The following is a 14,692-nucleotide window of genomic DNA, read 5'->3' as shown; positions in this document are numbered from 1 at the left end:
TTGACAGGTTAAGTGACTTTCCCAGGGTCACAAAGCCAATGTGTCAGAATTATACAAAAGGATGAGCTATGCTGGAGAGGAGTAAGGTTCCCCCCCACGCACACCAGAAGTCTTCTGGCAAGAGCTAGATTACTTGTCTGATATACTGTAAAGGAGGTCTATGAGCAGTCATGTGTTGTACTAGACTTCCAAAGGCCCTCCAATGTTGAGATTTTGTGATTTAGAGTACAATTCAAAATCTTTTACCTAACAATCAAAGCCTACAATCTAGTATGGCCCTATCTTTTCAAGTCATCCCCATTTGGTCTATTCCACACAATGCATGTTCCTGCCTTTGCCCTCATGACTAGAATGTCCCTCCTAACTTGTCCGGCGAATTTAAGGCTCAAGCCACATACTACTTCCTTCTTTTTTATTTTTCAAGGTGTAAATCAAATGCTACTTCTTCCATAGTGTTTTTGATGGTCTTCATGTTGACAACATCTCATGGCATTTCAGTTTATAACTTCCTAAAGTACTTAATACTGTCTATTATAGATGGATAGTGTTTCCTAACCTTTCGACATCAATGTAAGCTTTTTGTAGGCACTACTCCCACAACCACCCTCTAAAACTGAGCTCAGTGCTCTAAATACATTTTAGATACTTCAACCTACTTTTATCTCACACTACTCTTTACACATCCCAGGAACACTAGAATACTAGTTTTATCCTTCTAATTGAATTTTCTACTCTCCCGCCTCTATGCACTTACACAGGCTATTCCCCATGTTCTTCTCGTTATTAGTTATGACCTACTCTTCTTGACCCCATTTGGGGTTTTCTTGGAAAAATACTAGAAATGGTAAACCACTTTCTCCAGCTCATTTTATAGATGGAGAAACTGGGGCAAACCAGGTTAAGTTACTTGCCCAGGATCACACAGCTAGTAAGTATCTGAGGCTGGATTTGCAATCAGGAAGATGAGTCTTCCTGATTCCAGACCTAACATTCTATGCACTTCTCTACCTAGCTGCCCATATATGGGGGTGTATTCCCTACATGGTTGTCTACAGAAATTCTTATTCCTTCTCATGAAAATCAGATACTGCCTTAAGTCATTATGGTATGCAGAAAGTTAGATTTGGAATCAGAGGACCTAGGTTCATCAATAGCTTTACAAGTTATTCCTTTTGTGTAATCTTGGCTTTGTCATTTAATCTCCCTGGCATCACTTTCCTCATTTATAAAATGAGGGTCTTGCACTAAATGATTTCTAAATCTATGATTTTACAAAGTCTTTTTAGACAAAATACTATACTCTTCCAAGCTAAAAATTATCTCTGTTCTCAATTTCTTATAATATCTTTGGATCGCTTACAAAGTAACATTTTGTATCTTTTGTCCTTGTCATAGTACAACTTACAGTATACTTATTTGTGTGCATGTCATATCCTCCATTAGACTGTAAGCTCCTTTAGGACAAAGATTAATTTTTTTCCATTTTTGTATCCTTAGTGCTTTGCACACGAGTATCTGATTTTTTAAAATTATCAACTATCAAAGATTTCACTTTAATAGATGTAATTTCCTTATCTACTACTCCTTTCACTTTACATTTCTACCATACAAAATTAATCTATGCCACTGTTTTGGGACAACTACACTGGATAAAGGGAAATTCTCAGAATATGTAAAATGGAAGATAGACAAGATCTGCACTTCAGTTTGTCTTATTCCAAATCTCTTTATAATTGTTTCCCCAAAGAAAAACAAACTCAAATAACAAAATAAAAGTTAAAGCAAGATGTCTTACCTTTTATTTATAGGTTTTTCATCTTTTTCATAAGGTTTCACAAACCACTTGCCAATTCGTACAAAGTTACGGTTCATTAAACACCTCTCCAAAAGATTGTGGACTGCTTTGAAAAGCAGAGTACGGCATTCATAGGAAAGTCCATTCTCCCACACTCCATCTTCTTCTTCTACAAGGCCAAAACGGTGAAAAAAAAAACCAAACTACTATTTTTTAAAAAGTCACGCAATAGGTTATTCAGAAAAATCTAAAAGTTACATTCTAATTTCTGTATTCATAAGCTCTACTTCCACAAAATATTCAAAACCATAGTCATTTATATTTTCCCAAATATAATCTGACATTTTCAATAAATAAGATTGCAAAACTTAAGTCAAGAAGGAATTAAACTTAAATAGTGGCTTTATTAAGTTACCTTAAGTATCTTAATCACATTAATTGATAGTGTAAGTTCCAAACGAAATACTTATGCCTAAAATACCGGTTTTTAAATACTGTCTTACTTATTAGTTACTATCCTAATTTTTCTCAACTCAACTTGTTCTCCCCCTGAGCCCCTCCCCATTTCAAGTAGTCAGCAGACAATTACTTTTTTTGGGGGGGAGGATGATGGTAAAAATTCTCATCTACTACATAACTAGCAACTACATTATCTTCAGATACATTAGTTCCCATTTCAACTAAGCAATTCTTAGGAATAAAGAAAAAGCATAGCAAATAGAAAACTGGTATCAGTACCAGGAAGATCTGGGTTCAAGTCCTACCTCTGACACTCTTGGCTGGGTAACCAAAACCCGAACAAATCACTTAATCTCTAAATGTTCTGGGCAACTGTCTAACCCTAAAAGCTGCAGACAAGGTGCTAACTTGCATTCGTGGAAAGAAATTCCTTCAGCCAGGAAATGTTAGACCAATGAAATCATAAGTCTGGTCCCCACCACCAATTCCCAAGGAATATTATTAAATTTAAAAATTATCTCTGTGAAAGTTTATCTTTAAAATGCAAATTTTATAGAAAGTACTTGTTTGTAGATTCTTATAACTATCTCCATCAAATCATCTTCATTTTTAAAATACAGCATTAGCTATTCTGTGAACTTAGGGTATTTGCCCACTTGTTAACAATAAATACAAGCCTAAGAATAATTGAGACTATTCTGAGAATAATTCCTTACAAACATTCTCATTCCCTATTTTTTATAAAAAGCAATCTTGCTACAAATTATCAAGGTTACTCTTAAGACTACTCCAGGAATTTTTATTTACATCATTTAAATTATCTTAAGTGTGAGTAACCTTTTGATTGCAATATGCATATAGCCAACATCTTTAAAATTTGCAAAACCTATTTATACACACCCCACAGAGATAACTAATTTTTTTTTAATTACAAAGGGAAAAACCAATACATTTTAAAATAAAGTTGACTATGTATATATTAAAGGGTACAGCTATCAGAGCTCATACTTACTAATTCAGAGCTTACACAACAATACAACAAAACAAACATTAACTAGAAAGCTTAATGATAGTGGACTTTAACTGCACTATAAACTCTGAACCATTACAAAGGTTAAACAGTTGATTTTATGTTGTTCTTTAAAATGTCCCTTAAATTACAGTGAAGTCTTTCAAATCAACTAATCATGGTGTTTCTAAAAGCTTACTATTTCTGGTCACTCTAAAATGTGAATTTTGAGTCAAATGGAAAAATAAAACCATTTAGTGTCAAAATTAAGAGCCCCATTTCTTTTTAACCACTGATATTTTATGTCTAAATTTATCATAAAATGGAACATTTCCTCCCATACTAATTACATGAATATGCCCTTCCATCCAAAACCACAATGCTTTTAAGTCTCACTTTATTTTAAAAATAAACTCATGTTGACACAGCTATTCACAATTAAAAACATTAGTTTAGGCAATATAAAAAAAGGTACATGCCAATTTATGTAAATGATTTAATGATCTAAATTGCAGGCATATTTGGGTATAGCTGAGAGAATAAAGTATTTACATCAATATTATTGGAGACTCAGCCAATTGTCCCTGCAGGATCATTTTAAGAACAGACATATTAACAGATTCCTGTGTCAACTATCTATAATACTACTTAATTTTATAAATTCTTCTTTGCCCATAAGCCAGTGTTGAGCCTATCACATCTCGATTCCTAATCTTATTGTAAACTATTTTTAACATGCTTTCTCTTTATCTCAAAAAATCCTTAGCTCCTAAGAAGCATGGGTGCTACTATATTTCTTAGTTATATTCATTATTTGTCTGTACAAATACTTAAATGTCTCTAAAGTAGCAATAACTTTTTTAAAATTAAGACTGCTTTTTATATATGTATACATATTTATATAAGTAAGGATTAAAAATTCTAAACACAATACATAAAATAGTTAAGCCTAGACTCTATGCCAAGGGTTTTTCATTTTTTTGCATGTCATAGATCCCTTTGGCAGTTTAGTAAAGTCTATGGAGCCATTCTCAGAACAATGTTTTTAAATACATAAGATTACAAAAGAAGCCAATTATACTGAAATAATTGCTAAACTATTTTAAAAGCTCCAAGTTCAGAAATGCTATGAAATGTATCTACTTAAGAAACCCTATTCTATGCAATTACAAATCAGAAAAACGAGTTCATCTTAATACGTAAATAGAAAATAAGTTATTGATATAGTAAAAAAAAATCCAAGGTTTTTACATAGTTTGTATCTTACATGCAATTATTTTACCTGAAAGAACTACTTTATGGTTTTGCTTCTTAAAAACTGTCTTGCCCCTCCGTCTCTCTTTGATTAATTTCCAAGCATCTCTGTTCTATTATTCTAATTATATCTCAAGAACCTTAGGTGAACTTGATGCTTTCAGTGGGGGGTCTCCCCTAAGCCCCAAAGTGCCCATAGTTCTCATTAACACTAATGAGAATTTTGCATAAAACAAAGGGAAGGCTAGACCACCAGTTAGGCTAATCGAGGGCCAACAAGTCTCTGAAGTATTTCTACACCTATATGGTAATGACTAAGCAAACACTAACTACAGTGTGGCATTGTCTTAAGTACTGTAAATTCACTTTCCCTAGGAAGTAATGAGAATAAATCTTAACTGCGTTCATTGATGTCTCTAACAGGCAATATGAGTCCCAATATTAGTTTCACACTGGCAAAGTTAAAGGATACATTCTTCCCTGCTAAAAAATCAATAACAAATTAACCTTTTTGGTGAGGCCAGATGTATTTTGTAAGTCAGTTTGTATCTTTGTTGGGAAGTGCCTGTTGTGATACAATAAAATGTATCACTAAGAACTATTTTTAAAAACACAATGATGATGCCTTCAATGCATTCTTATTTTGAGAAGAAGAAAAGACAAGCACCAAACAATTAACATCTTGGAAATTTTAACAGGGTCTTTAAGGGACCCTACACAGTCACTAAATAATGTGCTGGCATGTAAGACTGACACACAGAACATACCATAATAAAGTACCTTCCTATGCATCAGATTCAGTTGTACCCCAGACTCAATACTTCCACATAGACATGCTATATTCCTGTTTATAAAGCAATTCCTCATTATCACCTTTCTTTTCAGCTTTAAAATAAGGTCTTACTCAAATCTGAAAATTTCACATTACAAACTAGACAGTGCCTTCTCTATTTCAATAGCAAAAACCACAGAGAATGAATTTGCTTTACAATAAAATCTGAAAAGTATGCGGACTGAAAAGAGAAGAAAAAGAGTAAGTAAAATGCTATTACTTTATCTAATTTTCTTATAAGCATGATTTCCTTTTAGCAAACTGCTAATAAACTTAAGAGTTTATGGTTTTATAATTGTTTGCTTTGTACTTGCTCATAATAACTTTCCTTTAGAAACTTGCTTTAAAAAAGCCTCTTCATACAATAGCTTCATGTCTTTCTAAAACCTATTTAAATCTATTTGGCTCTCTAGGAGAAAAGCTAAGTTTCTCTACTTTCAAGTATTTATAATACCTGATAGAAATAAGCAGCAACATAATATTGCAGAAAGAATACTAACTTGGATCTCTGCCACTAACAATCACTGAGTTCCTTATCTGTAAAGAGTCAATACTATTACCTATCTCATAGAGTTGTTGGTGATGGAAATAATTTTCACTATTTTACAAACCTAAAATTTGACAACTTGGGTTTGGAAAAACCCCAAATGGTACAGAAGTTCAACTAGCAGACTCATCTGCTATTCTAAGACCTACCTTAGCACTTCACAGGCCTCTTTATTAGGTTAGCTATAATGTGAAGTTTTTGGCTACAACACTACACAAAGACCATCTACCAAATCACAAACAGGCTATGTATGCCTGCATATGCAAACTGACAAGGTTTTAGAGCTATCAAGTAGGATTCATAATAATAATACTTTACCAATTAAAAAATTAACATATACAGAACTTCAAATTTTTTGACTACTGATTTGGATTATCTTCCTTCTGTTTCTAGAGTAATCAGCTAGCCACAAAGGAAAATTTTTTTTTTATCCAGTTCTCTCAAAATATTCAATGTGATATGCAAATGAAACCAAAATGAATAAAACTTAATTTCAATACTGTAGAAAATGTCATAAATTTTCTAAGATGACAGGGAAATGTTTTAAGTTGTTCACATCTGTACTTGTCTTGGAAAATAAATTTCCCTAACTGTAATCTAATCATTCACTCAACAAATATTTATTAAGTGTAGAGAAGTCTTAGCTGGCAGTAAATAACAAAATGTAGGAAAATATGATAAAAAAAAACCCTCGGTATATATCTTTGTTTTAGTGACAAAAATATATTACTACTTAAAATTAAAAGCACAGCAAAGAAAAAAAGCACAAAACTAATTCCATATAGCCAGTTAATATTGTGGAGAAAAAAGAAATTAAAGAAATGACCAATTAGAAGAAAGACATAAATGAATTATTTTCAGGTTTATCTTAATGTTATCAGCACTTACTCCTTTCTCTTGGTTGCTATTTACCCATTTGTGCATCAAAAAGAAATATGCCATTTAAAGTCAAATTCTATTACATTATAATACCATTCAAAGAAAACTTTTTACAAAAAGATGCTCAAGCCCTAATCATGACCCATTCATTTAGGAATTCAAAGAAGCAAAGAATCATAAGAAACCTTATACGTCATCTAGTTCATTCTGGCATTCATTCATGCCAGAATCTTGTCTACATTTCTATAAAGTTCATCCTTCTAGTCATTACTTGAGACTGAGTAAAAATTACAGAAGATACCTAGAACATATCATCCCTTTAATTTGAAGGTCAGCTACCATGTCCCACCAAATCTTTCTTTTACAAGTTAAGAAACTACAATCATTTGAAAGGATGAAATTTTAGTACAATAAAAAAATCTGGATCTCAAAAGTTTTTAGTTATCCTCTATAAAAGGCAGAAGAAAGTTGGAAACTAAAAAGTCAGTAATTCCTGACACTGGCTGCTTTTGTTTAACACCTTCAGCAGTCATTTATTTCAAAGCATATCCTAACATTTTCAAAGTAAAATTTTAATTAAAAAAAGTTCCATATTCATTAGCACGTTGGACATAGGGTGACCTTTTTATTTTTCCTGATGCCCAGGCTAAGTTTTAGAAGGGCCACAATCTACATTACTGGAAGTAGTATCAATACACATATAGATTCTTTAAGCCTTAAAAAAAAAAAAAAAAGCCAAGGAGTAAGTCTTTTATTTTGCTTGAAAAGGAATATCATTAAACAAACAATGGTGGGGCATTACAATTCCAAAAACAGTTAGGAATGCCTCAAAAATAAGGTACACAGTAACTTATTCTCACAAAAATAATACCATCAACCATCTCATGTTGGTGTCATTTAAACTGTAGCACTACTTCACTAAAAGCAGAACTCAGTGGTTTTGGCAACAAGGGATAAGAGTAGAGCTTCTTCCCACTAACTTAATACTTCTTTCAAGACATAAGGCAAGGTAGAACCACATATTAGAAACATGACTAGGTCAAGTCAATCTGAGGTTCATCTGTAAAATGGGAATAAAATACTTGAGCTCTCAGCTTTATCACGAATAAAGCACCTTTACAAAACTGTTAAAAGTACCATATAAAAGCAAGTTACTGTCAAAATAATCAAGTGGGGTTTGCTACAAAATTAAGGGAGGGCTCTATTCAGCTGGAAGTGAATGTGTTTTATATCATGTGTATCACTTTTTTTTTTTTAAATTCAGCAATGTTAGAAAATGGAAAAGTTGACAACATAATCACTATGATGACCTAAGTAAAAAAGGTAGAGAATTATTACCCTTTTTTTTTTTTTTTTTTGGAAAAGAGAATGTCAAGGTTCCTTCCAAATCAATGGAGAAAGTAAAAGCACAGTCATATCTGAGTGACAGGATGTCAGATGCGCTACCAAAAATAAGCAAACAAACCAAAACACCTTATACTGTTCATACAGAGTAAGCTCAGGTTAAATTAATGGAGCTCTGCAGCTACCATCTGGATCCTTCCGGTTCCCCTTTTCCTCAGTGCTACACCTCCACTTGAGCTCTGGATTGCCTCCTGCAGCTGATGCCACCCCCACTGTCCAGCTGCTCTCTTCTCAGGGGAGCTTAAAAGAAAGCAATGGAGTGACACAGATGGGAAGAGATGAGAGAGACAGAGAGAGAGAGAGAGAGAGCTGAGCTAGAGACAGGAGGGACTAATTACTCCAAAAGGGAGGCAGACTGCCTGGGGGAGGGGAGAGGGAAAGACATGGGGAGGAGAAAGGGGAGACTGACTATCTAGAAAGAACTCATTACTCTTCTATTTGGGTCTGATTTAAGAAACACCTTAAACTTGTTATAGGTAAATAGGTACTGTAGAAACAGAAACATTTGATAAATCCACATACTACACTACACTAACACGTTTTCCAAGAGTAAATGAGTACACACATACCCTAATACTAGCTGTACTTCAGACTATTTCACAAAAATCATTTGCACTTTAATAAATCAAAAATTACTTGTTATATGTAAAAGTACACTTGGAAAATTCCTTGTTTTTGATACTTCAAAAGTAGTATTGGGGATATTTTTTAAAGTATAATCTCACTTAAGAAGTAGTAGTTGAAGTAGTAAAACATCACGAGCCTAAGAATCTGAAGAATTTCATTCAAGTTCTGCCCCTGACACCTACTGGATATGTGTACTGTTCATACCAATGAGTCACCCTAAAAATCTACTACTAAAAAGATACCTGCTTTAATTTTAAATGGGGTGGGATGTGGAAACCAAGGCAAATGCAAACTGCTTAGCTGCCGAAAAAAGCAATCAAGTAGAAAACAATGGAGCTCAGAAAAATTATAGGTTTAAAAAAACTTCAACCTTCATTTAATTTACACTAGAAGCTCACTACATTAATGAAATGACCTTTTTTCCCAAAATGCCATCACAGCATGGGTAAATAGTTGCTAAACTAGAAATTAAATAAACACAACAATCCTTAAAAACTTCAAGGGAAAAAACATGTAATTTGACACCCAAAGAAAAATACCCACAGAGGAACTTCAATACATACCCAAGAGTAAGTAGCATGCTTAACTTTAAGGCATGTAACTTCCAAATTATTCATTCCATTTTACGCTTAATTCATTCAATATCCATTTATTAAACGTACTTAATACACAGCTAGACATCTATGCTAGAATTGTGCTATAGTGTGTAGAATAAAAGTAGGTTCTACTCATCTGTTTTGATAATCCCAGACACTAAAATCAGGGGCTATTTTTTGTCTTTCTTTGTATTCTGAGGGATTATGAACAAACAGTACCTCACACACAGGGAAGATATAAGAAATGCTCGTCTAGCTGACTAACCATGATTCTAGATCTAGAAAATGATCTGTTAAGATAATGCTTGTTTTCTTAAGAATAGTGCAAGTTCTAGTGCTAAAGCATTTCATCTCCAATTTATTTTAGTGATAAACACCCATGAACCTTTTGAATGAAAATTAATCTACCCAAATTCTTATTTAGTCAGAAAAATAGTGAAGAGTCAGTCATCGCTTCTACCTTCTTGCTTTATGTATTAGAAAGCACCACAATTTACTTTTTACATATACAGTGAAATAAATTTTTGGGTTTACTGACAGACTCACTGAACAGGATATCATGAGAGTTAGAACCAACTCAACTGTTCTCAGCAAATAAGTCTAAGAGTAACTTAAAAAAAAACCCATCAGTACAGGTTTTAAAAAAAAAAAAGTTAACTATGACAAATGATACTTCCACTATTCTAAATTTGGACATCTCACATAATCAGAACTACTCCTTAAGTTCCTAAGTACAGTAATAATACTACCTTATTTGTATAGTACATTTGCAAAAAACCAAAGAGGCAATTAAGGCAAACAATCCCATTTCAGGGGGTGCTCAGAAGTGAAGTGACTTATCCAAGGCCCATAGAAATGAGAAAAAAAAAAAAAAAAAAAGAATTGCCTTCATGATAATCTACACTAGGCTAGTGTTTTGATCAAAGGTTGGTTATTCAAAATTGATACCTAAATAATTAGAAATAAGGTACCATTATGAAGTAATGAGTTTCCACAAGTCACACATGAAAATCAGTTTCAAAATTGAATAGATGTATGTGTCTTACTCTTCAATAAAATCTAATTACATGCTCAATTCCTAATATAAAATAACTTGCTTATTTGGCTAAGATAACTATAACCCATCAATAAATGATGATCTTCACTAAACAATCTCAGAGATAAAAAAAAATGACACCTAGACTACATTTCATCTGAAGATAAGCTTATCTTTATAAATGCAAATGAGTCAATTTATAGTAACAAATTTTGTATAGCTAATTTAAAATGGAGTCTGCTTTTCAGTTATCCAAAATCTTAGGATTGCTCTTCCATACACCAATATTAAATAAACCAATATTAAAACATCTCATTTAATAGCTGCCATCTTAAAACAAGTAATTAATTACTTTTAACACTCAAGCAATTGCCTTTGGATAGACTGACCCCTGGAGTCTAAGGAAAAATATACAAAACTTAGTCAGCAAGTACATATAAAATTATATACAACAAGCAACAATAATATCTTTTTTTTTTAACTGAAGAAACATTATATCACTTTCTAAAAGCCTAATAATTCTTTCTGGGGGCCAGATTTATGATTTCACCCATACAGAGAACCTTCTCAGTAAGGAAACTCCTACCAATGCATATCAGCAATTTTTTGCTATTCATATTTTTAGAGTCACCTGGGATATTAAGAAGTTAAGTGACTAACCCAGGCTCATATCAACAGTATGTGTTGGAGGAAATACTTGACTTCTATCCATACTGCCTGTGTTCATAATGAATACCTATACCACGTTGCCTCTCAATTATTTTAAGCCTAGGTAAAAGCATCATAAGTTAGAAGCCTGAAATGCTAGTTATAAAATAGTGGTTATTTTCACTACTAGAAAACAGCAATGGAAGATAAAATTCAAGTCATTTATATTGGTCCCGAGAATACATTCAATGAAGTCCTGTACCAGATTTACATTCTGAATTGAATTGTTTAGGTTAATGTTACTATGTATTTGCTGGGTAGGAAATAAACTAATAGCAGGGATGCAAAAGCCTACAGGGATTAGTGATGGGAGAAAGACATTCAAGATTCTACAATTTGCCACAGAAAATCTACAATGTAAAAAACAAACCAAGCACAGGAGGATCAATATTCACAGGGAATTGGAATCATATCAAAATTTAGTTTATTCTGGTTTCATCCATGATAACTTACCCTTTTTTCAAGATATAACTTTTTTTAGTGTTATTTAAGAAAATCTGCATCATTAATACAGCCCCCAAAAGGTTCATAATGCTCTCTTATGTTACAAATGTATGAAAATTACTCTCACCTGCTAAGTCATGGTGAATAAGGTCAGCAAAGTTGGGGTCCTCACCCCACCAAAATATCCACAATTCTCTTCTTCCAGGTCTCTGATCTCGCCGCCAAACACCAAGTACATCTGCCTTAAGGCAGCGACTAAAACTGCTCAAAATGGGGTCTTCTTCGGTCACCGGAAACAGAATTGGGGCAGAAGTTGGGCCTTGCCATACATATCGTTTCCATTTAATTCCTGTCAAGTCAGCCTACAGTTAAAAAAACAAAAAAAGTGTGATTACATTATCTTACATTCATACAGAGCCAAAATAAGTGTCCTTTAAAGTTTCTTAAAGAGATTGTCATGCTTTTCCAATGAAAGCTTTGAGGTATAAGACCTAAGAAGAAGAATTATGCAACTTATACTTCATGTCATAATATTTAACGTATTTAGAGAACAACTCATTTCTGCTGTATTTGACTCCTCAAGGACAGGGGCCATGTCTTATTTATTTTTGTAATCTCTGGATGTCTTGCAATCAGAAGTCACTCATGTTTCTTCGATGAATATTCTAATTTATACTGGCTGCCTATAAAGTCAAAAATGTTGGGGAAAAAGCCTCAAGGGTAAGAAGTGTCACAGGATTGGAAGGTACAGAATTTGAAGAGACTTCAGAGACTGTCTAACCCAGTCTGCTTCACTTTACAGATAAGGAAACTGAGGTTCAAGGAGAATAAGTGATTTGCCAAAGGTTACATAGACAGCATATATCAGACTGGATCTAAACCCAGTCCCAATCTTCCTTTACTATTCCACAGCCAATGCAGCATTACCTCCTTCAAACCCCTTGAGAGTTTTTTTTTTTTAAAGTATCTTGTAACTACGTATTTGAAAATTATTAACATTTTATGAAAATGACATCTGAAGCAAACTCTTTCCAATTCTTCACTAAGAGTTTTAGGCAGTCTTCACTATTTGTTTATAATGAACTGTCAGATCTGTACTAGTCTCTCATCATAAAAAACAACAAAAATTAAAATACAAGATAAACTGAAGTTGGAGAAACCAGAAGATAAAACCTAGTTTTAAGAGAAAGCTGTGTGCTCAAAAAGGATGACTAACATAGCCCAACTGTAAGAAAATATTTCCCCATACTTTAAAATTTAAGATTGTGGGGAGGAAAATTAACAGCTGGTATTCCAACTTGTCTTCAGTCTGACTTCAAGGTACAAAGCTGGAGGTGCCAAAAATGAAACTGCTGATACATGACCGGCAGCTTACACTTGCCAACTAGTTGTGCTCTCATCCCCTCAATTAACTTTCCTGACTCTGATATCCCTTTAATGTTTTCCTTACAGACAGGCAAACAAAAAAGGTCAAACTAGTCACTTAAAAACAAAAGCTAAGAGTTTCAGATTCAGAACTAGAAAGTTTGCAACAGTTGAGATGTTTTCAGGCCTGGTCAGTCTGGCACAATGCATTCCTCCTTAGCTGCCTAGCTTTCCCAAGCATCTCACTCCAGTTAAAACAAGGAGCAGTCTGCTCAAAATATTTTAAAATGCATACCAAAATATACACAAATATAGAAACATTCAGAAGCAACACTACAGCACCTCCTCCACTACTGCCCTCTACTCACACACAACACAATGTTCCAGTCAGAGCAAGATGACTAGAAAATTGTCAAAAATGGAAGGAAAAAACTTTGTTTTCAAAGTAATAATTAAAAATAAAAAAAACTATGAAATGGCATCCCTGAAATGTTTCAGAGCGCTCTCTGCTAGTTATAAAGGTGAGCAAGTTAAGAGGAGGAAAAAAAGGAGGGGGGACAAGTCTTCTTGGTAAAATTGGGGTTTTGCTTGGGGTTCTGGGTCGGGTTCCCTGCAGGACCGCTCATTTAAAGGGGCGAAGGGAGCAAGGAGTGAAAGAGACCAGGGCAGACCAGTCCTAGAAAAGTGTGATGGGCACTGAGAGAAAGCAGCAGCTGAACAGGAGAATGGGGTGGTCGGTCCGGGGCCTGGCAAGGGAGGAGAGGAAGAGGGTTTGGGGAGAGGGATTCTGGGCAGGGGGAAAGACTCAAGACGAGCCGGGGAGGGGGCTGGAGTCGGGGAGGGGGGAGGGGGCCCGGCAGCGCCCGGGGCCGCCAGCAGCGGGCGGGGAGGGGGCCTAGCCCAGGCCGCCGGGGCCTAAGCCGGGGCCGGGGCCCCTCGGGACGGGGGCACGCACTCCCTCGCTCCCTCCCTCCCTCCGGCCGTCGCTCGCCCGCCCGCCCGCTCCCTCACTCACCAGGCAGAAGAGGTTACAGTGACAATCCTCTAGGCTGGCCCCGTTCGGCACGAAGCAGGAACTCATCGTCCCTCACAGCCGCCGCCGGCGCCACAACCCACCATCCGCCATTACCGCCGCCTCCGACCAGTGAGAGAAACACAGACGCCGGGGAGGGAGGCGGGCGAGCGGGCGGGCGGGCGAGGGAGCAGGGGAAGGGGGGTGGAAGAGGAGGCCGCCGCGGGGCCGGCCAGCCGCCCGCCCTCTCTAACCCACTCCCGGCGGCTGCCCCGGCCGCGGCCCCGGGGCGGAGGGGTCAGCCGGGCCGAGCCTGGAGAGGAGCCCCGCCCGGGGACGAGGGGGACGGGACCTGCCGCCGCCGCCGCCTCCGCTGCCGGGCCCCGGGGACCCGCCGCCCCCCGGCTCAGCCGAGGCCGACGGGGGCTCGCTCTCACACGCTCACTCGCACTCAGTCACTCACACACGCACTGGCACGCACACGCAGCCCCCCGCGGCACGAGAGGAGAGATGAATAATTAATAATAAATTACAGAATAAATAATTAAAAACCTAAACAGAGGCCGCAGCGCCCGGACCCAGACTGGGGCGCAGGGAAGGGCGGGCGGGGAGGCAGGGAAGGGGCAGGGCAGGTAGGGCAGGCGGGCGCGACTCCGGCCCCGACCCCGGCCCGGCAGCGGCTCCAGCGACGTCCTCAAGCCCGGAGTCTGCTCAGCAGCGGCGGC

At 36.5% G+C, this 14,692-nt stretch overlaps 1 protein-coding gene across 1 annotated transcript in view; it reads right to left on the bottom strand.

The window, feature by feature from the left end:
• MED13 (mediator complex subunit 13) overlaps positions 1–14,164 on the bottom strand; it is a 91,867-nt gene extending 77,703 nt beyond the window's left edge. Inside the window, exons 1-3 of the mRNA XM_072646907.1 lie at positions 13,971–14,164; positions 11,718–11,952; positions 1,796–1,964 (exon numbers count right to left, since the gene is read on the bottom strand). Of these exons, the coding sequence (XP_072503008.1) occupies positions 1,796–1,964; positions 11,718–11,952; positions 13,971–14,036 (470 nt within the window). The 5' untranslated portion in view covers positions 14,037–14,164. The remainder of the gene's footprint in view (positions 1–1,795; positions 1,965–11,717; positions 11,953–13,970) is intronic.
• Positions 14,165–14,692: the final 528 nt, after the last annotated feature.

This window comes from Notamacropus eugenii, chromosome 2 (genome assembly GCF_028372415.1).
Source record: "Notamacropus eugenii isolate mMacEug1 chromosome 2, mMacEug1.pri_v2, whole genome shotgun sequence".
In the NCBI taxonomy this organism is placed as follows: Eukaryota; Metazoa; Chordata; class Mammalia; order Diprotodontia; family Macropodidae; genus Notamacropus; species Notamacropus eugenii.
This window is presented reverse-complemented; position numbering and strand designations above follow the sequence as displayed.